The 27,867-nt window shown below is 31.2% G+C and overlaps 1 protein-coding gene across 8 annotated transcripts; it reads right to left on the reverse strand.

The window, feature by feature from the left end:
- Positions 1-27,867, reverse strand: LOC134685679 (ras association domain-containing protein 9-like). Of its 8 annotated transcripts, none has more exons than XM_063545644.1 (3): positions 27,626-27,867; positions 12,862-12,994; positions 1-1,794 (listed from the first exon to the last, which is right to left on the reverse strand). In XM_063545644.1, the coding sequence occupies exon 3, from the start codon at positions 1,792-1,794 to the stop codon at positions 262-264; it is 1,533 nt and encodes a 510-aa protein (XP_063401714.1). In that variant the 5' UTR covers positions 12,862-12,994; positions 27,626-27,867; the 3' UTR covers positions 1-261. The 8 variants fall into 8 exon arrangements, with proteins under 8 accessions (XP_063401714.1, XP_063401716.1, XP_063401715.1 ...); XM_063545646.1 differs by lacking the exon at positions 27,626-27,867 and adding an exon at positions 15,859-15,972; XM_063545645.1 differs by lacking the exons at positions 12,862-12,994; positions 27,626-27,867 and adding an exon at positions 7,352-7,559.

A 27,867-nucleotide genomic window follows, 5' to 3' on the forward strand; every position in this document is an offset into this window, starting at 1 on the left:
CACATTTAAATATCTCATTACATGATTACACCCTTTTCCAAAAAAGATTTCCCACTGTGTGTGACGATAGAAGTTGGAGTGTAACTCCCAAGAAACATCTGCATAATTAATCAACTTTTGAGTAAACCTTGGTCAATGTTTATACTAGTGTTTCTAGAAAAACGTATGGCGTTGTGACATCGTCACTATGCCTAGAATGTTTATACTAGTGTTTCTAGAAAAATGTACGGCGTTGTGACATCGTCACTATGCCTAGAATGTTTATACTAGTGTTTCTAGAAAATTGTACGGCGTTGTGGCATCGTCGCTATGCATAGAACTAAGTCCTGTATCTGAATTTGAATCGTCGTCAACAACTTTGGCACAACAATCTGACCGGGAATTATTGTTCATTGTAGCACTAACAAAACCATCATTTTTTAAGTGACATTCGGATCTAGACTTATATGAATAAATCTCAGATTTAATTCTTTCACTAATTAAACTATCGTCAAACATTTTTCCATGCGGAATAAACAAACAATTCCGCCGGTGTCCATTTTTAGGTGTACTTTCTTTACTATACCCAAATTGGGAGTCGTTGGATGTATTGTCTGTGTCGATCGAAAATGTATCGTCGTTGTCAATGAAACTCTTTTTAAAAGGATCATTTGTTTGACCCGAAACACCGGATGCACCGGAAGTAAAAGCATAATCCTGACTAGGCACCATTGAAATATTGTCTATGTTTACATAGTCTGCAGAAGAGTTCGAAGGTAAATCGGCTGCCCTATTATCTTGCACTTCACTCGAAACTTTGTTTTCATTTTCAAATCGGTCTAATATTTCCAGTTCCTTTTGAAGTGTTTGAATTGTCTTTTGTTTATCTGATAATACTTTATCACACGTGTCTATTTCACGAGCAATTTCAGCTGCCTCATATTTCTGCATCATATTAGCAGATACAATTCTATTAAGTTCGGCCTGTAAACTCGAGAGTTCTGTTTCGAGTTCACTGTTGCAGAATTCTTTTTCAAAAACGTTAACGTCACCACAAAATGCTTGATTGAAGGAGGCTTCTTCGTTAATTTGGTAGGATAATTCCTGAACTATAGAATTCTCCTTTTTGATTTTGGATTCTAATTGAAGAACTCGTTCACAAAATTCGATATACATTTCTAAACTATCTGGGCCAATCTTTCGAAGAAATTCATCCATGCTATCCTCCAAACCCCCTTTTAAATAAGCATCTTGAACATAATCCGTGCCATTGGTTTGCATTCGAGTCTGATGTACGTTTGTTTCGTATAATTCTATTTCCTTATCTATTCCTTCCAATCTATAACCCATATCGTGTAGTTTTCGTTCTTGTTTAATCACTGTTTTTGCTAAATCGTCAATTGATTTCAATCTACCAGAGGACTTGTGTTTATGGGTGCTTTCTTTGGGATGACTACTATGTCCATCACGTGTTTTGTGACGCGATCGCCGCCGGTGCCGTCTAGCGTGTAGGAATTCACCGTATTCATCAAATTCGTCAACGTGTCTCATTGAAAGTTGAACATTTCTCTGTTCTTCATCCCAAGCCTTCCATATTTTTAGAATTTTGGTTCGTCCTTGTAACGGTCTTTCCACATCTCTCCATCTTTCATAAACTGTATATTTGTCTGTTCTTTCGTCTTCGTGTTTTCCGTCATTGTAGAGTAGCGCATAAATGACGTCATCGCACGTTGTTCGTTTAGTCAAACCAGTCACCCAGCGCTGAGTTCCAGTAAACCACACTGGTATTTCGGTAACCGCCTCTGTGCCGTCCATCTGTAAAAGATACGAATCATTGTTACATATATTTTACAAATTATACAGGACCTTTGTTGTTTATACTAGTAGCTACTCTTGCTTTATAAAGATATACATGATCATTAATTATTATATCCTATTTTCAAGAATAAGATTTAGACGATCTTCGTAGACCCATGCAAACCATATATGCTTTTCTCGAAACTGGATTACCTGGCGCATTATATTTAAAAGTCATTTTGTGTGAGAAAATTACGTGTGAACATTATGAAATAAACGATGCACTTGAATTGTAGAAGTTAAGCTACACAAACAATTCTTCACAAAGCTGTAAAAATAAACATTAGCAAATAATAAGGTAATGGTATGATTTGGCATGCATACCGTTAAGCGTTAACTATTCAATATTAAGTAAAGATTACACTATGATGTTCACTTTTTGCCTGTCAAAAGCACAGCTAATTCTTTTATGCCAAATTCAATACTGTTTATTTGTATAGAGTGCTTTCAATACATGTATTTGTATACTGTTTTGTACAGATTGTATGAGATACAGACCTGTATAAATACGGATACATGTTACACAGCTGTTTCACTGATAAATTAGGTAAACAAGAAAAGTTTACAAAACAAATTTCGAAAAATAATTATTATTTTTTACATAAAATGTTCGTTAAACATTTCTAATCCGCAGTTCCAAAGCATAAATAAATTTTCCTCTTCAAAATTTTGTTTCACTTAATTTCAGTTTTTCTTATTTTTTGGTTCCCATAAAGACAAATTAAATCTAGATACTAGTATATATAAACTGTTCACGTCTTACTTTGGTAAAATCCAATTAAATACTTTCCGAAGTCGTATCTATACGATACATGAGTACACGACAAAATGAGAGATTTCTATATATAAATGAACGAGTCTATAATTATCAACGGAGGAGGGCTTCATTAAAATAAACTTTTATGTTGCTTTTAGAGTTGAAAATCTCCACACCTGAGAAAATACTTTGACACAATGGACAATCTCAAATGTCACAAACAATATACTGTTATGTATATTTAAAAACTTTTATTCAAGGAAAATAATTCTTCTCTTATTTTGAGGTTTCTTAATCTGTTCATATACGTAACAAATTGTTTATCTTTCTAGATTTCAATTTATTAAAAGTTGAACTTTAAATAATCATCTTACGATGATTTTTCTGAGTACAATAGACTCTTGAGTTTATTCAAATTAAAGTGAAATAACTTTTCTGTTTGAGAACTGGGTAATACATTTCGGTGGACTAAAAGCATGATTAAATTTAGATTAGTAAACATTTAAAAGGTCAATTGAACAGGACTTTAATTGAGCAATACTGGATTTTTTAAGTTCTTACAAAACCTCAGATTTTTAGAGTACACTCGATCTGAGAACAGAGGGCTTATGTATATTTTGCCGACGCATTGTACAATGTGTCTATATAAAAAAGAAGATGTGGTATGATTGCCAATGAGACAACTATCCACAAGAGATCAAAATGACACAAACATTAACAACTATATACAACTATGTTAGTTGTATTTTAGTCCTTTTTATGACCATCAGCCAATATCAAAGGCATATCCAGAACTAAAGAATGTATGTACGAACGAACCAGGTCTGATTTAGAAGAAAAAAATACAAAACATTTAAACAACAATTAAATGTTTAATTCATGATATCCATTAAATTGTTGGTTCTGTTGAACTTAAAAAATTGGAACAAAGACATACACGTCTTAATTTTCAACAGAAATACAGAAAGATTATTTTCATTTACGGCAACTTCCTTTTGACAAATATTTGCTCTCTTTACCTACTTATACGCCAAATATTGACAAGTCTAGAAGCAATATGCCACTTGAAATTATATAACGGTGTTTAATTTCTATAGTCATTAATGTATCAGATTTAATTACAAACTCTGCATATAATCATTATTATGCATTAGAATAGAAAAGACTTGTCAAAATACACCATGATCGCCCTATATGTAGAATATTACCATATTACTGGTGTAACTTTCATGTTTAAAAAACAGGATAATATAAACGAAAACTGAAACTTAACAATTAATAATTCAAGTCAATTATACTCCAATAATATCATTTACGTGGGGGTTTCAAAGGAATTTGTAAATAATGCAGCGCTATTTAGTGGTTAAATATCCGGTAGATGCCAAGGCCCAAAAAGTTAAGCGTTTTGTTGATTAATATATATTTTTTAAACCTTCAACTGATATTTACAAAAGTTTAACAGTAAAATGGTCTTACCTGAAAGACTATTCTATCTTAACCGTACTAATTGGAGATGCCAAAACTTAGTAATAAACTTAAACAAATCTTAGTCCAAGGTGAATGTTCGCTTTCCAAACAGTATAACGATTTTTCGTGTGCGATGCAAGACTGCACACGGCAACTTATAGATCTCTTACATCACAGACTGTTTAATCGAGTGAGACTCTTCAACAACAGACATAGATGATTGGTAATTTTGAATGGGTAACACAATTTGCCTGTGGGATTTATGTCAAATTTGGCATAAAGCATGACATATATTTATTGCATTAATAATCTGTTTCTTTTAAAATGTAGTATATAACTATTTGGTTTAATAGAAAAATTAGATATCCATCAAGAAAAAAATATATTGAAACAAATTTGTTATCAGATTTTAATTTTCTAATAATAATGTTCATAACTAAGTTACAAAATTGCAACTGTATTTAAATTGTAAATATATTTGTTGATAAAATCGAAAGCAAATTTGATTTTATTGGTTATAATGAAATTTTAAAGTATACAACCAGACAGGGAGTCAATAAGTCTATTGAATGCTGTTATAAATTACTATTGACAAATAAATTCCATAAAAAATATTAAATAGTACTGAAATAATTCATGATATAATTTTACAATATGACGATAATTTTACAACAAAGATTTGTGGCCACATTCCTCAATCAGGGACGTATATAAGTCCTTGCCTCAATGTAGCTGATTTACTCGATAATGGAAGAAGGAATGTGGACACAAATCTTTGAAGGAAATCATTGTCTTCTGTCGCATTCGACTGGCTAAACTGTTTTCATGAAATCTTTTGCTTATTATATCAAAAATAAACGTCCTATCTATAAAATTCATTATGCATTTAAGGGATCAACTAGCATTAATTTAACCGCTCCTAATCACTATATCTTCAAAGCCTCTCAATCTAAACCTAAATTTTAATCCGATTTTGACTCTGGTAAGTATTTATTTGAAAAAAATAATTCATAATATTTAGATTAAGGTCGATGAATCGTTAAAATATAAAAACCTCATTTGCTTATAAAGTTACTTAAATAATCCATGAAATCGTTCTTCTGTGGTTTACCATAAAGAAATAAGAAAAGAATTTAATCTTGTTTTGCATACAAAGATTAAACACCTTGCATGAAAACTTTGTGCTATAATAAATTAATACAATTGACGTGCAACTAGCGTTAAAATAGGTATGGCCAATTCAGTCGCTCCCTATGTGTACTCTAGTGCATAAAGTATACTTAATATATACATGTATAAAGGCGCAGTTATATTTTTTACTTGTATAAGTTTTTAGATATCAAACTATCGTTATTATAGCATTTTTAACAGTTTGATATTCTCCTGTCGTGTCACTGAATATAGATCTACCGCAGTTATATTGAAGATGTAAACAAAAGTTTATATGGTGCATTCGATTTACTTGTAAATTGTCAAAATGTTTTACTTTAAAATGTATTTACCTGCATTTGATTCCTTAAAATCTCTGCATTTGGAAGATATTATTATGTACAAGGCTGTATGTCCGAAGCTAAGACGTTTAAATACTATCATGTGTTTTTTCTACCACACAAATATTGGACAGTTTATCCGCAGATGATGGTTAATAATTGATGACAAAAAATCTCATTACTTATTTCTTAACCTGTCTAAACATACATTGTAATATTTACCTTGGTATATAAAGGTTAATTGGCCCCATATCTAAGTTCGCCGTAGGTCCGAGATCGATTCTAAGGCATTGTGACAATTCTTTCACCTTTGTACAAAGACTTGACTTTTTCAGATAATAAGAAATTTTATCTCACCTACCTATGGTTTAACAATAGGACCATTTCACACCGATAGTATACCTAATCTAAATAATGACGAAGGATTTTTCCATAACCTTTATTGTGATTACCCGAAAGATGACCCGATATGTAATTTATCTTTAATAAAGGTATCAAAAATAACAGATTAAGTTATTAACTTAACAAAACAATAGATAAACACCGAGATATACTAAACTTCCTCCCTATTGTGTTCGGGTGTCAACGGTAATTTAGGTTTACAAGTTTAGACAATAATATTTTTGCTTCTAAAATGACACGCAGATGATGTACATTAGAAGTTTACGGATTATGTTTAATGTGACCATTGTCTCAGGTGTTCGAAGACTATTTGCTTGCAGAGATAAGTATCTGCTACCTGAGAGCCTCTTTGTGATTTTGTCATCATCAGTTTTAAGGTTATTTATCAACAATTATTACGTTCTATTCACTAAAATGCGAATAAAAAATAAAAAATACTCTGGTCAATGACACACAGCTATCAAATGTAGATCAATTTATGGTAAAAAGTTTTAATTCCGCAGAGTTCAGTGATTTTCAAAAATAAGTTTGCATAAAACTTAAAATTCATTTGTGCAAGCAATACAAGTATGATAAATTAAATGTTAAAAGTTTATATATCGTACATAGAAGACATAGTCAAAAGGAAACTTCACACTGCACTGACTTGCAAACATATATCATGTTAGAGAGAAACGGTTTTAATTCACCACCACAAAAGAAGGAAATAATCGAGTTGTATATATGAACCGTAGTCCAGTTAAAGATGAAATACTATACGTCTCGAATTCAATTACAAAAGAAAATACAACATTTGATATCAAAAATAGTTAAATCAGATATACAACTTCAAACAGATCCTTGACGAAAATATGTAGACTTTGTATTATTTTTCTATCGTATATTCTAAAATTTAAATATATATTTAATTGTTTGTGCCCATGTATACGTAATTATCTTGGTGCACTCGATTCAATGCACAGACACAAAAAAGATTTCAGACGCAATAGGAGGCGGTGTTAAACAAACATTATTTTGTTCCCAAGAACAATGCGAACTACTAAGATTACTTTGACAATATTTACTTATTTACTTTGTATTGTTATAACCTATCTATTATAGTCAATATCTCCTTCAGATTTGATGGTACAGGGCTGATCTATTAAGTTCTTCTGTTGTGTTTCAAAACTTCTTTTATGTCAACCTATGGCATGACAAAGCGAAAGATAATGTAAACAAGGACCTGAACTCGGCATATAACATACAAACATGATCAAGGATGCAGCTCGGTTGAAAATTAAACAAATATGCATATTTCTATGAAGAAAAAAATATGCTTACCTTATGTTGTAATTCCAAATTAAATTGGAAAGAATTGCGCAGAATTCCAATCAAACCACTGTATAAAAACAAATCTTACCTAATTTGTAATTCCAAATTAAATTGGGAAAATATGCACAGAATTCCAATTAACCCTATCTCCTTCAAACAACTTTTAACAAATGCACGTCCCGAAGTTAGACTTGCAATTGCTTGTGAATGCCTGAAGGTAATAGAACTACCGTATCAATCACAGTGATCGGACCAATCGATAACAACGATCTGAGCGATCCTATCTTGATCTTATTTATTAAAAGAACCGCTATGATTGACCAAGTATTTGTAGTTTTAATGTTTAAATTAATCTTGAGGGCGTATACATTTCCCTTTCCATTCAATTGTTTCCTAATCTTCATTTATAGTCTGTAAACAACAGTACACCAGTAAATATTATTGCTTTTATTGCACCTACTTATTCCAGACAAAAGTTTTAATTATTCGTAGGTAATAAAAATAGTTTTGGTATTTGTATGCTTAGACTGTCGTAGATTCCATGTTATCGATCATAATGCTTTTGAGCAACGAACAAAGGTTCATTAATTTAACGTATTTAAGCACAGTAAAAGTTCGTGTGTTCAGTTTAAAACAACTATTATAACTTTCATATAATAGAATACGATTTTTTAGCACTTAGGCAGCTACGAAACGTAAAAATATCCATGAGAATTGACTCTATTGAGTAAAAATACTATTAAGATGCCAACTTTCTTGCACTTATTACTTTTTATATTGTTTTAATATTCATAATGGGGAAATACTCCAAAGATAACAGACGATCATATTGAAGCAACATAGTGCAATATTATTATGAAATGATAAAACGCACACAAACTTATTTATTATTCGATAAACTTCCCTATAATAATTATACGCATATAAAATTGTGTTTTCATGGTCTTTTTATGGTACCTAGTTATGAAATTAGGTTATAAATCAATTTTGCATTTACAATTTGAAACGACTAACAACATTTTTCATAGCCATAAACTTTGTAAATGGAGTCTTATAAAAATATAATTCAATATATAAGATAAAAGTATTAAAACATCATATATGTTATTCTATAACAAGTTAAAGGTAGTTCTTATTGGATGTGCTCCTCATTAGTAAAAGGAAGTTACAGAAAAGAAGAAGAAGGTAGTCATTTATAGGCTGATATAAGGAATGTCAACTTTATATTGATCATTTAGCCAATTTGCAGTTTCGAACCGCTGTTTAATATATGGGGTTTGTAATGCATGTTTTCAAACTTTGAGTAGGGCAATATAAGTCCTTGCAACTCAAGTGTTTACATGCCTTTTAAATGCATTACATTGTATTTAAGGTTGTTAAGTTTCGTAGCCGATACCAAGACTGATGGCGAAAAAGCAAAGTTGTACAGCTGTATATAGATTATTAAGGAGAGACAACAAGAGATTGACAATACATTAATGAAAAGTGTCTAGCTATAGTTGTCATGTTACTTTAATTGTAAAATCCTGACACCTGTACTTAGAAGTGACACCATCTTATATATACATGCTTCGTTATAAATCTTCATATGTGAAAGTTCAGCAAGTAAATTTTTTAAATATGTTCGTTTAAATAGGAAAACCCTTTAGGTTTATTATACCGTTTGTATTGATATACTTTTTGTTTTATGTTTTTTTTCTTCAAATGTCTCTTCACAACACTTTGTTACCTACAAAAGCATTGCATTAAGTAGTTTTTTTTCCACAAAGTGTAGTTTAAATAAGAAATAATTCAACCTGCAATAGGTTGACACGTTGGGGCATAGTAAGAAATTAATATTCTAGCAGGAATGAATATATCGACGTACATTTTTACAATATTAAAGTAGATTATATATAAAAAAAATAAGGAGATGTGGTATGATTGCCAATGAGACAACTATCCAAGAGAGTTAAAATCCAGTAGTAAGCAACTTAGACCCATCGTATGGCCTTCAGCAATATTTAAAAAAAATACTGTATCGTTTAGCTGGTTGAGAAAGGTCCCGACATGTTTTTTTTTTTTATTTCTTTAACATTTTTTTTAAATATGTACTAAAGGACGACATCAAAAGATCAATGAAGGATAAAAAAAACTTAATTCAAATAGTTTGGGGTGGGGGTTAAATTTACTGCAAGTTTTGTTTATCCTACATCTATTTTACATATATCCATATGGGTTAATCAATTTTCCCCCAAGTTAAGTTAAGAGGAGGGTAGGGGGTAATTAAAAAACTATCTGAATTAAGTTTTTTTATCCTACATTGAACTTTTGATGTCGTCCCTTAACCTAACTTTAAAAAGATGGTTAAAAATGATAACTTCCTAACACAGATGTTGGTTGCCAAAGACATTAAAAAACAAGCTATTACATGGGTGGTATACATTAAAGTTCCCTGTTATACAAGTTATTTTACCATCAAATTGATTGGAAAAGACATAAACATGTCAACAAAACTGCTTAAGATGGTGATCGATGGTCCACGTAAACATAAATAGTCCAAGTGTCGCCCAACCTTTAAACTTCAAATTCTAAATCCACATAAAGTTTCATTGCATAAGAAAATTTGTAACTATGAATGAAAAATTCGTGTCAGAATGTTAACTTTGAAAGTCATAAAATACACGAATAAGTATGTACTTAGCAGTACTTAGACATCTATTGGAGAGTTTCTTGTCTATTATTATCGAACAAACTATTTGAACTGAGAACCTCTGAAGAAATAAGATCGAAATGTTCTTTACGTAACCATGGCGCCAATTCTTTCGGTTTTATTACTTATATGGCCATTATATTACAACACAGTCCGATTCCGTTGCCTTGGACAAACACGAGACGTGTTCTGTATGCAGATACAACAATTCTTTACTTCCATATATAAATTTAAATGTCTACTTGGAATTTTTCATTATTTAAAAAGTTGTAAAAACTACCCATCTTCTCCTACTTTTGAAATTATACTTATTAATTTTCTAATAAGTGATCAAAGTTGTGACAAAAATTGAATTTTACAGAGAAATTCAAATGCAAATAAATGTATAGCTTCTGATCAATAAGGTTTGACACTATTTCTTCAAAGAATTTATTTTTGCATGTCTATGTCATTATCAGTTATAAAATTATTATTTATTATTATCCATATCAAAATTAAAATAGTCGCAATTAACCCTTTTAGTTTATTTATAATCCAATAAAATAACAATAATCGGTCTCTTGAAGTCTTTTTACAGAAAATCTATTTTACCTGCTTTGATGTTTGATTTGTCAATGCAGAAATTAATTTCTTACGACTCAAAGTGACAGTTTCCATTTAATCATCTTAAATTATTAATGATGACATTTTAACAGACATGCTATGATTTCTCTCAATGAATAAAACTGATCCGGATAATCAGTTTTTGTGTCGGTGTCCGCAGGCTGGGTGTCTTGTTTATATTTTGTAAGGAGTGGAAATTTATCATTGTTGGTTTATCTTTTGTCATGTAATTGATATTAATTGGTGATAATATGACTAGAATTACTTGTTTTAACCTAACAGTTGAATCGTTGGTCTATCCTAGCACTCTAAGTCGTTTGCAAGGATCCTACATTTTCTTAATTTCTATGTGGATTGCACATTATAAATATAACTTATTAGGAAATATTAATATACTGTTCATACTAAATGTCAAGACACATTTTTTAGCACAACGGTTTCTAGAAGGGTAAGTAAGGGTGTGGGTGCAAGATATATATACAACATGTTGAGGTGGCATCTCAAACCAAAATATATTAATAAATGCTTGAAAAAATATATTTCTTTCCTCCTCTTTCTTTTGAAATGGCCTTCTTACCTATTTTTATATATGTACTGAAAGTCTTACAAATTGATAAAAACAAAACTAAAGCACTTTTATTAAACTGGCCTAAGTGAACATTTGCACAGCTAAGTCAGTGTATCCATACGAGAAATGGAGACATTAATCGATGACACAGTGCATCTTCGTAAGCGTTTAAGATTTTTAAAAATGCACCTGCATATAAAACAAATACAGGCCATGCATTACTTCTATGTGTCCATTTCAGTGACGTATTAATTGTCGTTATTTACTTTGTTTCATTGTTTACTATATACCACGATGGGTTTGTTCTTACTGCGCAACATTCCAGACAACTACAAAAATATTTAAATATTTATCAAAGAAATTTTTGCGTGACCTACAACGCAAAGAATCTTTCTTATCAGATCTGGTAACACCTTTATTAGCATTTTCTATTGTTTTGCATTTAACCTCTAACCAAATTAGGATGTTAGGTGCAAATTATCTGATAAGATAATGATCAGTTTTGTTTATCATTTGCAGGATCTGTCCTTTAAACATCTTATGTTACACAACAGTTGTGCAGTTCATTTAATGCGTTTATATCCAGAGGATAACGATGTGTGTACTCGATCATGAAACCCTTCCACTTCTTTGTATCCAACAGAAGTGGACTTTTTTCTTTAAGAAACTCACTTTTAAGAGCTTTAAAAGTCTTAATAATGAAAACGGTTAGATAAATGATTGAGGGTTTGAATAAAGCTTTGAATTATATCGTTACCAGAAGCATTGTTCTAACTTAAAGTATAGATTTATTGTTAAGTATATAGGTAACCGATATATCACATTTCTAAAATTCAATGTACCAAAATCAGTGTGCTTACTTATTGAAATGGATTATTGTTTACTATGTTACTGATATATCACATTTCTGATATTTTCGAATAAGATATCGCTGAAAATAATTTGACGTATTTAATAAAAAGAAATCACGAATCATGTATTTAAAGACAAAAACATCTCATTTATAAATAATCTGAATATACCTGGTCTCGTATACCAATAATAAACTTAATGAAGGCCGTACAGTGACCTACAGTTGCCAATATTTGTTCTCTGGTGCAGACTTGTCGCATAGGCAATCATGTCACATGTTGTCAGTTTCAGATACTAATACTAGTAACAGTTTTTATCTATAGAACCATTCGAAAACGTTAACAAGGCTAACAATAAGTTGGGTTTTAACTGTTTAACTTTCCACCCCCTGTTTCCTCAATAGAAAATTATATCCGGTCCTGTTACAATTAACAATTCTATTTTCTGTAATGCTGCATCGAGTTTGCATTTATCCATTAAGTCGATGGTATTCAGACAGCTTTATCTCATTTATCAAAGTCATGTGACGAATTGAATCAGTTGAAGTGAAATTTGCATCTTAATTGTGTCACCTTCAATAGGAAATGCATTATGGTGCATAATTACAGCTTGTAATTATAAGCCAAAATAATTGATGCATTGTTAGATGCAGGTGATACTATATGAACAAGTTATGTTGGCATTATTTGAAAGCACTTAACGGAACAATTGTCGACTGGTATTTTTCATTAAATCGTGTAGATCCACGATCTTCAATAAAATTGAAAATGGGAAAAGGGAATGTATCAATGAAACAACAGCAGAAACAGTTCAAGACAATGGGTTTTCAATACAATAATCTGTATAACAGAAAATTGAAAAGATAAAATAAAAAGCATCTCACCTGAAGCAGAGTATTATTTGTTTTACTAATTGTCCAATATTACTAAGTTACACAGTTCACAGCATTCTCATCTCAAAGCTCAAAGCATTATCGAAAGTACATGTACATGTACAGCTCACAGCATTGTTGCGCCCTGAAATATGAAAGACCTGTTATTTCTCGCTGTATACGTATTGAACTTTACACGTTTATAAATGTTATAAAATGTTAAATTAATGAACTTATGAACTAAGAAGATATAAATTAGTCTGTCATTGACACGATATCATTTATAGAATTATATCGCCTGTCACCGGAGTTTCATTTAGATTAAAGATGGTGGCACTGTATACTTAGATTAAAGACCACTCCAAAAATATAAATGAAAACCCTTAAATTAAGAAGCCAACTTAGAGCTGCCTGACACGAAGCTTTACTCTATGGTATGGGATACAGATAGATATATCAGACGCCCTTGTTTAATACCCACGAAAAGGTAACAAACCCCCTCCGATACGAAAGCTGATTTTTGTCAGCTATGGTCAGGGGAGGGGTAATGTGCTTGTTCTAAGATAACTGTTATATTGACCTCATATATACTTATCAAATAACCCGACACTAATCAAATATGAATATCATGTATATGTTATCATGCATTATCTCATTGACACCGACTTAAACGACGTATGATATAACAATAAGTATAAATAAATATAAAGTTGAAAATGGAAACTGGGAATGTGTCAAAGTGACAACAATCCTACCAAAAAAAAGCAGACAACAGCTAAAGATACCAATGGATGTTCAACACAGCGAGAATCCCACACACTGAGGCCTATTCTAAGTCAGGAGCCTGTAAGTCAGTGGTTGTTGTTTGTTTATATGCTACACATTTGTTTTTGTTAATTGGTTGTAAATAAATAAGGCCGTTAGTTTTCTCGCTTGCATAGTTTTACATTGTCCTTTCAGGGCCTTTTTATAGCTGACTATGCGGTATGGACTCTACTCATTGTTGAAGGCCGCACAGTGACCAGTAGTTGTTAGTTTCTGTGTCATTTTGGTCTATCTTGTGAAGAGTTGTCTCCTTGGCAATCATGCCACATCTTCTTTTTTATATTTTGAAAAATATCGATGCCGTGCTGTCTTCAGCAACAAACACAAACGTGGATATTATTAGAATGTTTGCTAACTTCAGTTTACAACATTGCAGTTGTTTGTAAAACATATGTTGCTTAACCGTCAAATGAAATGTCAAATTCGTTAGTCATTATAAACAAAATGTAGTCACATTTAGAGATGTTAATTGATATAAACATGAATTCATGTCACTAAACTTTATTTGTTTATGTATTGAAAATTATTATTCGTGCGTTTTTCACCTTCGTGTCATTTAAGGTAATATCAAAATTAATTCAGATATACCTCTATGAATTGCGTGCTTCGTCGCGGAAATGATTCACATTTTTAACATTTCAGAATTAATTGTATCATAAGTGACCGTAACTATTTAATGTTATCAATGTAAATCCATTCGAAACCATGAACTGCAAATAAATCTTGTATAATTTACCAAATTCAAAAATCAATCTCGCCGTGGCCAATGTTTACTGTTCTTTCGCCCAATAATATTTTGATTCGACTACCGCAGACCTCAATTGGAATCGTACAAGACATTTATTTGATAGTTCAAACTCTCATCGATTAGTACTTAGGTTCTAAAATCTAAAATATAATGTTAGCTTAGTGATTTCTTGTACAAATATGCTTACCAATTTCCTTATTAATATATAGATTATGCTACTTCACATAAGTAAACTGAGGCAAATTTAAGTAAACTTTATAGATAAAGAATAATATATTTGAACGTAATACACAATTAAGACCTTTTAAAATCTTGGTTAAATACCCATGAGGACTTGAGAATTGGAAAGTTGTATGAATTTGAGATATACATAGTCCATACGTACACAGTAAATCTGGACCAAATCGGCTGATAATTTCTTATACTGACACAATCAGTCTAGTCATTCTCATTAATTTCTTATTACGACAGTGACAAGTTTTCTTATAATGCACAAAGTTTTGTAAACAAATGCTGTAGTTTGACAAACAAATCAAAGATTTCTCACATGTTTCTCGCCATTTATCGGCTTTGGTATTTGGTATATATATACCATGTATATATGTTCAATTAGAAAGGAATATAAGACCTACATTTCTTTTAATTTGCTTACTCGCGTATAATTCCATACCATTTGCATTTGACTATGATCCAGAATTTTGAAAGAGGATCCCAAAAGCATCAACATTTGTAGGTTTGGCATGTTAAAAGACTATGCATTTTCCATATGTGTAGCTCCATAAAAGAGGGACGAACGATACGAGAGGGACATTCAAACTAATATAATATAGATTGAAAAATAAACTGAAAACGCCATGGCTAAAAAAGAAAAAAGACAAACAGACAATCTCAAGAACGAAACACACAACATAGAACTAAAGACTTAGAAAAACGAACCCCACTAAAAAACTGGGGTGATCTCAGGTGCTTCGAAAGGGTAATCAGGTATGAGCTCCCTGTCCAAAATCTCTGCTATGTAAGTCAAACAAACAATTATAAATCTACTTTTAACATACAGGTATTAAGAACTTGCAATTGGTGAAAAACATAGACAGACAAAACATTTGAATTCAAAGTACGTGTCTTAATTAGGAAGTATCTTTTTTAGTGATTAATTCATTTTAGTAACTCAGTTACAGTAACTGACAAATCATTACGAAATTAAAACGAAAGCCTACCTTGCAACGTGAATATAATATTTAAAGCTTCCTTCATAAATGAAACTTCTATACTATAACGCTCAATCCATTTACTTCCCTATAATTTTAATAAATTCTTGATGCGTACAATGTTTTCTCCTTTAACGACACATTTACTATCTATGATTATGTTCCAGTGATTTGAAATGTACATTCCAACTTAATTTGAATTAATTAATTCAATAATAATTGACCTACCTTGGCCCTAGATACAAATCCAATAAGTATAGAAGCGACATAAAAATGTAAATAAGTGTACTTATTTATTTTATCGCAACATAAACTTCACGTAATTCAAAACATAACCGTCTAGTTATGTATAATATGTTCTACGAAGAATTGCTCGCTATCGAAGATGAATGTTCGGTTATCCAATCGGATCACTGGTATACATTTAACTTGTTTGAATTATAAAACAAATACTGGGACGATCAACAACTTTAAACCTTATAGTAGCATAAAGTTAGAGCCGTTTTTGTACTAAAGCTAATTCTGTATGAATACATTGACATAAAAATCTTTGCTTATCTCGATCAATATTTAAAAGAATAAATTGAGGAGTATAGTATTACTTACATACAATATACATCTTCAATAAAAGTTGATTGAAACAGTCATTCAACTAATGTCCTTTCCACATACGTGTAAAAGTCAATGACGTATTTATATATATCATGTACGTCTCGAACATTGATACAGCTTTGTGTTATAATTTAATCATTCAAATTTTGTATTTGGAGAGATGAAAACTGGATGGAAAAAAAACTCTGATAGAAAATATTATGTTTGTCCGATGTCAGGGTTAATAATTATTAATTTATTAATTAATTGAGTGTCGTTTGCATAACTTCCAGCTCCAGTAGCATATATTCCATGCCAACAAATCAAATAAAAAATCAAATTGTTGTATAAGATTATGTAACGAATCAAAAGGGACGAAGGGCAGAACAGTACGATGCATCTAGAAGTAAAACTATATGTATAATAAGTATAATAACCAATTTCTTTCTTCAAAACATTTTATCGCAATGTATGTGAATTGCTTTGACATACAATGACTTTAATTAACAAACCTTGTACATGTAACATTTTTTTTATTTATTTTTGGCAATGTTTATTGCATCTTCTACAGTGGCGTTTTTTAGTAAAACATTGACAAAAACGGGGGAAAAAATGGTGAGATAATCGAGCACGAGGATCCAGTTATATATACATGAAGGTCATCAACTCTCTGGAATCATTAAGAATAGATTAATTAGTGAAATGAATATAACACTTTATAAATTTTCTACATCAGAAGCGCATTTCTAAATCAACCTTCATCGGAAAAGCTCATACAAAAAAATGAAAGCCAAGGATCGAGGATTTGTATAGTGTAATCCTTACGAAGATATTTGACTGTTTAAATTAGTGAACTATCTCCACCCTTAACTTTCAAGTATTACCAAATTTTGAAACAACAAAAAAAGCAAGTTGCGCATTCAGTCCAGTATGCACTAACTAATTTCTTTCAAATCAATATGCTGTAATATCTTATACTTGCAGAATATTAAAAAAAACCTCAAATGCAAATTTTACTTGTTAATTTCGATACTCTGTGTATTATGCATCATATTCAGTTTGATTTGGTCCTTACTTTTATACGTTCTAGAAAAGAACTAAATCATTTACTAGTACTTGTAGTCCTTATCAGCATAAAACAAATTCTGAGAACTACATGTAGTACGTCCACAATAACTCTAATCAGATGTATTGGTATATATACTGAAATATGTTCACGTAATTCTGCCTACTACGTGTACATCCACAATAACTCTAATCAGATGTATTAGTATACTAAAACATGCTCGCGTAATTCTGCCTACTACATGTACGTCCACAATATCTCTAATCAGATGTATAAGTATACTTAAACATGCTCGCGTAATTCTGCCAACTACATGTACGTCCACAATATCTCTAATCAGATGTATAAGTATACTGAAACATGCTCGCGTACTTCTGCCAACTACGTCATGTAAGTCCACAATAACTCTTATCAGATGTACAAGTATACTCAAACATGCTCGCGTATTACCTCTTTTATAAATCGAAGGAGTATTAAAGTAGTATTAAATGCATGGTATAGAAAATATGTTTACAGGATATTCATTGGAGTTTTATCGGCCATGCTGCAATATAGTGCTTATTTAAAATGTTTTAACGTAACGCCTTGATATAAAACACAAATGATTATAAATTCACACCTGTCATTTTATAGTAAAAAAGGAGATAAATCACATTTAAATTTGAATGTTTAAAGGGTACGGATTTGATATTTTGTTAAATTTAAGCGATGGTATTAAAATTTATATACAGATTCACACTTTTAAAATGCACATTCAAGTTTATATATGTGTACATTAAGATTTTTATTTTATATTATGTGAAAGCTCTTCCCCAGTATATTAGAGTGAATTTTGGAATTTTTTGGGCAAGTGAATTGTTTCATTTCCCTTGTTTTCTATTTATTTATTGTTTGTATGATGAATATAAATGATAGGACGAAGACTACACGAAGAAGACTTGAATCAGTGTGTATTGGTGGGAATTAAAGCGAAAAAGTTTGCATAGAAAGTTAACTTATATTTGCTAGTATATTTGGTAGGGACAGATACTTTGCAACTGTTCACCTAAAGATCTCCCAAAAAATAAGTGCAAGAGACTTTTATTTCTACCGAGATACTGTTACCTCGGTCACCCAATATGCAAGATATAAGTTAACGTATACCGTTCTATGACTAAAACATTTTTGAGCAATCGTTTTTTTTAACAGCCAACAGCCACTAATAAAAGGGGTATTATGCAGATATTGGCCAAATTAGGTTTGAAAGAACAACACGTCATATATACAAATGGAAATAGATTAAATTATGCATATCATCCAGGTTTTTATTTGGAAACAAACTATTCTTGACTATGTAAATGTTGATGACATCTGAACGCAACACATGTCGAGTACAAGAAACAGTATCGGTTGCCTCTTTTTATAATAGTATATATACATTTTGAAATGACAATAGCTAAACTAGAATTCGTATGCGTTAAACATTTTCATTAATTGCTCCTGAAATATATATAAGAAAAAGTCTTAGTGATAAAATGCATGCTATGCATTGCTAACAATGCCAATTTTGCATAATTGAAAAAATGAGAGTAACAGTTGAGGCTGCTTTAGCTAGTCTCATTTAGTAACAAATCCGTTTTGACCATGTATTCAAAATCATTTTCCTTGTTCACGATAATAGTATAGCTTATATAATTAACTGTACAGGGTTTTTGTTGTGTGTTTTACTTAACCGACATAGTTTCTAGACAGACAAACGGAGGGGAAATATGTGCGTACATCAATTGGTTTAATCACACCACTTCTTGTGCACTTATACCAAATCATGTTGTCCTTACGTTGTTTCTAGTACTTGTCTTTGTTTGGACGTATATGTCCGCAGAGGAGTCATATGTTGGACGTATACAGTGGAGATCAGTTCTAACCTCTCATTAAATCTGTCAGAATCTGTCAGGAGAACTGTTCTAGAACAGTACGTAGAACTGTCAGCCTGACACCTTTTAGTCAGTTCTAGGTTAGAACTGTTCTAGCTAGAACTGACTTGGTCAGTTCTAGCTAGAACTGATTTGGACAGTTCTACCTAGAACTGATCCTGACAGTTCTACCCTAGAACTGATCCTGACAGTTCTACCTAGAACTGACCAAATCTTTGGTCAGTTCTACTTCTAGAACAGTTCTGCGTATAGAATTGATTACAAATTCTACGGCTAGAATTGATTTATAAATTCTACGGCTAGAATTGATTTATAAATTCTACGGCTAGAATTGATTTATAAATCTTACTGCTAAAATTTATTTATAAATTCTAAGGCTAGTCTAAGAATTGATTTATAATTTTTAAGAAATCTTTTAATATTATAAAGAGTTTTGCTATTTTGCCGGTTTTATTTCAAATTTTTCGTCGGCAAGAGAACATGTTTAATCCCGCCATATTCTGCATGTATGTGACTGTTCCAAGTCAGGAGCCTGTTATTCAGTGATTTTCTTTTGTTGATGTATTACATAATTATTTGTTTTTCTTTCATTTTTTTTACATAAATTAGGCCGTTAATATGGGGGGGGGGGGGGCATTATTATTTCAATTGTTTTACATTTGTCATTCCGGGAGTCCGGATTGCTCGTTTTAAATAACAAAATTATCTGACCATCTATAATGTAATACGTTGTTCCGGCGGATCCAGCAGTTTTAAAAGGGGGTGGGGGTTCGGGGGTCCCAACTCAGGAAAAAAAGGGGGGGGTCCAACTTTATGTCCTCATTCAAATGCATTGATCGTCCAAAAAAGGGGTCGCCCCCTCTGGATCTGCCATCGATCCACTATAAACTTAAACTGACCATATTTGATTTCTTCATATAAATCTATATACATTTAGCTGCATACTGCAGGAATCCAGTTTATTTTTAGGCAATGATACCAATTATATTGGCAAAAATTGAATAATTTCAAAATTTATTTGCAATCAATTTATAATACTAGCATGTCCTCTTCTAATTTAAAATATTGAATCTTAAACAAATGTGATATCTGTTTACGAGTAGTTTTCATACCTCGGACGGACCTGTTAATATACAAAAAAATTTTGACCGCATCATCTAAACTGACCTTGTTTGCTCTTTCTATCTGCAAATCTATATAGCTGCGCAGTAATTCAGTTATAATTTTAGGTCAAGAGGGACTGTAAAATACAAGTTACAGCAATATTGGAAAAAAATGACCTCAAATTTTTGTTCGCATGAATTTAAAGTGCCAGCATGTCCTCTTTTTATTCAAAGTATTTAATCGTAAACAAATATCAGTAGTTTTCATACTTCAGACTGAGTCGTGTAATAAAATCTTTTGACCGCATCAATCTAAGCTGACTATGCGGTATGGGCTCTGCTCATTGTTGAAGGCCGTACAGTGACCTATAGTTGTTAATGTTTGTGTCATTTTGGTCTTTTGTGGATAGTTGTCTCATTGGTAATCTTACCACATCTTCTTTTTTATATATAAACTGACCTTATTTGCTCATTCTTTGTGCAAAGCTATATAGCTGCACAGTAATTCAGTTATAATTTTAGGTCAAGAGGGACTGTAATATACAAGTTACAGCAATATTGAAAAACATACTTCAGACTGAATGACCTCAAAACTTTGTTCGCATCAATCTAAACTGACCTTATTTGTTTTTCTTCCTGCAAATTTATATAGCTGCACAGTAATTATATATATTTCAGTTATATTTTTAGGTCAAGAGGGACTGTAATATACATGTACAAGTTACAGCAATATTGGAAAACAATGACCTTAAAATTTCGTTCACATGAATTTATAGTGCCAGCATGTCTTCTTTTTATTCAAAGTATTTAATCGTAAACAAATATCAGTAGTTTTCATACTTTAGACTTAGTTGTGTAATAAAATCTACTGACCGCATCAACCAAAACTGACCATATTTGCTTTTTTTTATGCAAGTCTATATAGCTGCACAGTACTTCAGTTATAATTTTAGGTCAAGAGGGTCTGTAGTATATAAATAACTGCAATATTGGAAATTAACGACCACAAAAAAAAATTTTCATCGATTGAGAGTGCCAGCATTTCCTACTTTTATTCAAAATATCGCATCAGAAACAAACATCGTTAGATTTCATATCTGAAATGATTTGTCTGCATCAATCAAACCTGACCATATTTGATAGCATCAACCAAAACTGACCACATATGACTACATCAGCCAAAACTGACCATATTGCTCTTTTTTATGTAACTCTTTTAGTTGCATAATAAATCTGTTATATTGTTATGTAAGGATTGATTGTATAATACAAATGATAGAAATATTGGAACACCTAATTTCTTTTGCATCAATTAACAGTGTCAGCTGTCCTCTTTTAAATCAAAATATTGCATCATAAACAAATATCAGTAGTTACAGACTGGTATAACAAAATTATGTGTCTGCAGCAACCAAAACTGACCATATTTACATTTCATTATGTAAATCTAAATATTTAGATACTTATATACATTTAGCTGCATAGTAAATCACTTATAAAATTGAGAAAGGAAATAGCGAAAGGTGTCAAAGCGACAACAACCCGACCAAAGAGCAGACAACAACCAATCACGATGGATTGTATAATTCAAATGACAGCATGTCCTCTTTATATTCAAAATATTGAATTGCTTACAAATTTCAGTAGTTTCGATATATCAGACTGAGTTGTTTTAATAACGACATTATTTGACCGCATCAACCAAAACTGAACATATATACTTTATCATGTAAATATATACATGTATGGCCTCATTGTAAACCAATAATATTTCTACGTCAGGATAGATACTGCATGATAAAGACAATACCAAATTTCAAAATCGATTTAGCGCGCCCTTAATTTCTCTCTGTATTGATAATATTATTATTTAAGAAATGACTGTAATATTTTTTCTGTCTATGAAGAAATAACATAAAAAATTTGGTGCACACTGAATAACGGGAGTAGCAGGTTTTTTAACAGTGTGCATGCACCACATTTTTTATGTTATTTTGAATAGACAGAAAAAAATATTAATCATTTCTTATAGTTTAATTCTATAAACTTCCAATTTAAACCTTGGCAAACCATGAAAAAACGTTGATGACGATACGGTCACATGACTAACTTTTTTCTATGGGCTGATAACAAAATAACAGCAGCCAATCAGAGACCCGTTACATCCAAAATTAAATTATTAAATAATGAATCATCCCAAAAGTGACTTTTTAAGTCAGTGTAGTTCATGATTTTTTTTTTTTTAAAACAAAACTATTTAACGGCATCATCCAACACTCACATGACTGATTCATATACTTTATTTTAAAATGAAAAGTACATGTATGAGAAGTTCTCTTCTTGGAATAATTTGAAGGAGGAAAATGATTGGTTTTGTTTGTAGCCTAAAGTCCAGTGACAAATGTTTCATTCATGTTCACATTGAGTATATTTTTCTGACGTTCCAACTTCCACACTCCCAGATTATTTACGAGATAATGCAAATGTATCCTACATAGTTTTTTTTACGTTTAACAACACTTTTTTCGTTAACATATCCCATAATTCATCCACTGTACAATTTTCGTTTGAACATTTGTCAAAACAGAATCTTAAATCATGAATGTAAATCCAAGGTAAACAAGGTAAATTAAGATTAAACTTCCATGAATTAAATGTAGAGTTTTATGTAGAGACTGTTAAAGACGGGGAACGAAGAAACGTAAACAATGATGTTTCCTATGCAATCTTATAAAAATGTTTCTCCGATGAGTTGGATAACCTTCAATTCACTTCGATATTTGTACATGTAACGTAAACGTTCTAGCTAGAACTGTTCTAGGACAGGTTAGAACAGTTCTATGACAGATTATTCTGACAGTTCTAATGAGAGGTTAGAAGTGATCTCCACTGTATATAGTTGAAGTGCTAAAACCAGATTTAACAGCAAGCAATAACATATATACAAAAGTTCAGGACAACTATTGTGTAACAGTTCTGTCATCAAACATTTTGAGAAATGGTAAATAATTGTCGAGTTTTTTGGAATAATTATGTAAAATGACTGAATCTTGCAGGCATTTTATAGATTGCCTAAAACTTTCAGGCATTTTCCAAAATGCCTAAATTTAGAAAATGCCTGTAAAATATATATATACACGGCTTAGGAATAGTTGAAAATATCTAAATTATGAGAGAGATTACCATTATTTTAATGATTTCAATAGCAAAACCATAACCTATAATCTTGTCTTTTAGAACTAAATAGTCACTTCGTTTGTATTCGAGGTCAAACAGTCATGAACCGGTACATAGTTTTTTTTACGTTTAACAACACTTTTTTCGTTAACATATCCCATAATTCATCCACTGTACAATTTTCGTTTGAACATTTGTCAAAACAGAATCTTAAATCATGAATGTAAATCCAAGGTAAACAAGGTAAATTAAGATTAAACTTCCATGAATTAAATGTAGAGTTTTATGTAGAGACTGTTAAAGACGGGGAACGAAGAAACGTAAACAATGATGTTTCCTATGCAATCTTATAAAAATGTTTCTCCGATGAGTTGGATAACCTTCAATTCACTTCGATATTTGTACATGTAACGTTTGATTAGTAAAAAATATAGAAAATCTGCTATTAAATAGCAAAGTAATTGGAAGTGATTTATTTCTTCTAAATTCTAAAGTGCCCTTACTGTAGTGACGTCATTTAGAACTGTTCTACAGTCCTGACTGATTTAGTCAGTTCAGCTGACAGTTCTACGGTTAGAACTGATTTGGACAGTTCTACCTAGAACAGTTTTAGACAGTTATACTCTAGAACTGATCCTGACAGTTCTACCTAGAACTGATTTAGTCAGTTCTACCTAGAACTGATTTAGTCAGTTCTACCTAGAACTGATCCTGGCAGTTCTACCTAGAACAGTTCTAGGGTAGAACTGTTCTAGCTAGAACTGTTCTAGGACAGGTTAGAACAGTTCTATGACAGATTATTCTGACAGTTCTAATGAGAGGTTAGAAGTGATCTCCACTGTATGTCCGCAGAGGAGTCATATGTTGGACGTTTATGTCCGCAGAGGAGTCAGATGTAGGTAGTTCTTTCGTACTTTCTAAGATGTTTTGTAATTTGTATTTTCCCATCGTTTTATTATTGGATATTTAGACAATAATTAAAATATGTCCTTGTCATATATTTTCCCATTGATATTTTTCGAATTATGCAATCTTGGTTCTTTTTCAGACAATGACTCAACATTTTTCACTCAGATAAGACGCACAGTGTATTTGACGGAAGAAAAGGCAACATTATGAAATTGTCAACAATTTTCTATTAATTTGATAATTTTCGCATTATTAGATAATGTTTGATGTAATCGTTTGATCCAGTTCCTTGAAGAATTTAAATTTTAAGAAGGAGCGTCATCCACTATTACAAATTTTTCATAATCTATATGTAATATATAGGTAATTTTCCAGTCAGTGCATTTGAGCTTTTAAGTCGTATAATGTTTGCGTAAACATTACCTTATTTTCTCTCTAATGAGGACCCTATCTTAAACGTATTTTTGACATAATGATTGAAAAATATTTCATTCATATTTCTTGTTACGACACTCCAATGTATTAAAGGTCAAGTAGAAAAAAAATCTATCTCTTTCTCAATCAATAGCTATTAATGTCAAGTCTATTCATTTGAATTCTATTTTTAAAAACGATGATTGATTGAATTAAGACAGTTGTTTGCTTTATTATAATTGACGTCTATTGGCAAATAGTTCATGTATATTCAAGACGAGAACAACGAACCTTCATAAAGTACGTATACTTGGACGAGGAGCTGGAACTTTGTACGCCCACTTGACATAGATGGGAATTATTTTGTATATGACCAGAAATGTTAACTGGCAACATGCAAGCCATATACAGAATTCTAAAAGAAGTAATGTCAGAGGGTTTTATAGTATACAGCTGCATTCTCTGTTTTTAACGTCCCATTCCAATTGGATGTGTCTGTGTATTTATATATCCCGCACAACCAAAATGGACACTGAACCTCTCAGCATATGTTTTACTACTGAACAGGATAAGTCAAGGTGTCCATAACTCTATAGTGTAGTCAACCTTTAAGAGTGGTTAAAAATGTAAACATTTCAAATAATTATTAGTATCACCACTTAAAAATATAACCAAAATCCATATTTTGTAGCAAGGTAAATATGTTGCAGTTGGAGTAAAAGTTTGAAGCTTTAAAGCTTATTAACCTTTATAACGTACGTCATTAAAATACATTTATTACATTGTGCATTTTCCTTTTCTGATTTTACTTTGCAAAACATTTAGGATTGAAACGGTTGTATTATCGATTTAACAATCTAAGAACTACTGAATGTTTTTGATTATGAAATTATAAAGGAATGGAACAAAACTTCATTTTGTTACAAACATTCATTAACGTCATTTCGTAAAGAAATATAAAAAAAATCCTTAAGTAATTCTAAAATGCAATTACCACCAACAATGCCTGAAATTTGAAGGTCATCTTATTATGGGTTTATCAGCTCAAGTAATCGATTCCAAACTGATTGAAATCTACACTTATTGACAGAAATCAAACATTTTGATCGAACTATTGTAAATTGTGTACAATACATGGGGTTAATATAGGGTTAACAAATTCATATGAAACCCATTAATATATTTAAATGGTTGCGCTACATCATTTAATGAAATTTGACAGTCACCTCTTGCTTAGCAGAAGTGTTGATCATTCGCAAAAGATGTGAATGGCTGTTGAATGACAAATATCAGACCAGATATCCTTATAAATGGATGATTAATGTTAATCCCCAGCAAAAGCGGCCTTGCATCATCATGAAAATATTTAAAGATTTCAATACTTTATAAAGGGATAACATAATATTTGATTTGTATACAAGATTTGTAAAATTTGCATATCTTTTAAGCAAACTTATGAAACCAGAGAATGTTGACCTTTCAAAAATAGAAACTCAATATTTTTGTTAATATATATGGTTAACAGAGGAAGAATTGAAGCATGCACAATTTATTTTAAACTGTGGATTTGATATTTGAAAAACATTCAAACTCATTATTAGTATAAAACAAAAACGGGCAACATATAGAAAAACACTAAAAAGACCAAATAACAAACACCGAGATACGAAACACAAAGCACAACATAGAAAACTAAAGACTAAGTAACATGAACCCCAATATGAACCGGGGGTGAGACACTGATATAAACTAATTGAGTTCACTTTTGGTGGTTGTAGAACTATCGAAGTTCTTAAACCTCGTAACGAGTCCCTCTGTTATCGTTATTTTAGGGTTTTAGTTCTCTTTCGTTTATTTATAAAACGACAACTAGGAGAACACACTGATATATATAGGTTTGTATGAACTTAGTTAGGTCTATAGGCATGGAAAAGGATATGTCCAACACCAGCAGTTGTCAATCGAAGAAAATCGAACTTGTAAAATAACCCTTGCGTTTAAGAGATCCACCCGAGTGTCAATTTTAAGGAATGGTGTAGATATAAAGCGTTCAATTTAGGACATGTTACTGTACTACCCTTAATTGAATGTATCCGTGGTATCTAATATCCTTAATTTCAAGTTCACTGGGATACATGAGAATAATCTATTTTTTAATTGGTTTTAGAAATAGCCTTAATAAGCCGCTTGCAAAACACATTGATGCAGAAAGAAAAATATGTAACAGTTTTGCAACGTGTGTTTACACCTTGATAGCTTAATTTTATTCTGTTGCATAATATCAGTATAAGTTATATTGATTAATTTTTTTTTCAATTATTGTAACTTTAAACTATCCGTGTCTAGATAGTAACTAGAGAATCATAAATGGAATCTATTTCAATTTCATTTCTAGTAACCAGAGATTCAGACTGAACTGATTTTATTTCAAATTCTACATATTAAACTGTTACTAAATTATTTATCAAAATGAACACTAGTTAAAATAATATTTTACATCTTCCTAAATAATGAATTTTCATCAATTGTATACGAAAGTTGGTTTATTTTTCCAGTTATAACATTTTTAACAGGCTTATTTTTAAACGATAAAAATGATTTTTATACAATCATGGAATCCTTTGGAATTAAAATTTAGAACGATGAAACAAAAATCAAAAATCAAAAATTTTAATCATATTCTCATTCTTTACCTCAAACGTATATATAAAGTGTTCATAAAATAAAAACAAACCCTTGTTACATAGGAATAGCTCGCCAGCATGTGCAGCTATTTTGAAATAAGTTCAAAAGTTTTAAAATTATAAGAAAACGGTACATACCTTATAAGTTTGAAATATATCACCTGGTGAATGTTTTATCATACAGGGTAATTGATTTAAGTATCTATAAAAATATCCAATATCTCAATGACGTTAAAGGCTCGAGATTTTATTACACAACGTGTTCATATCATATCGTCTACGATTTGTTTACGGAAGGCATGGTCCCTAAACAACTTTAAATATGATCAAATACAAGTGCAATCTATATTCCATCTAATATTAGTCACCGCCCTTTAGTA

The sequence above is a fragment of the Mytilus trossulus genome, chromosome 9 (assembly GCF_036588685.1).
Source record: "Mytilus trossulus isolate FHL-02 chromosome 9, PNRI_Mtr1.1.1.hap1, whole genome shotgun sequence".
NCBI lineage: Eukaryota > Metazoa > Mollusca > Bivalvia > Mytilida > Mytilidae > Mytilus > Mytilus trossulus.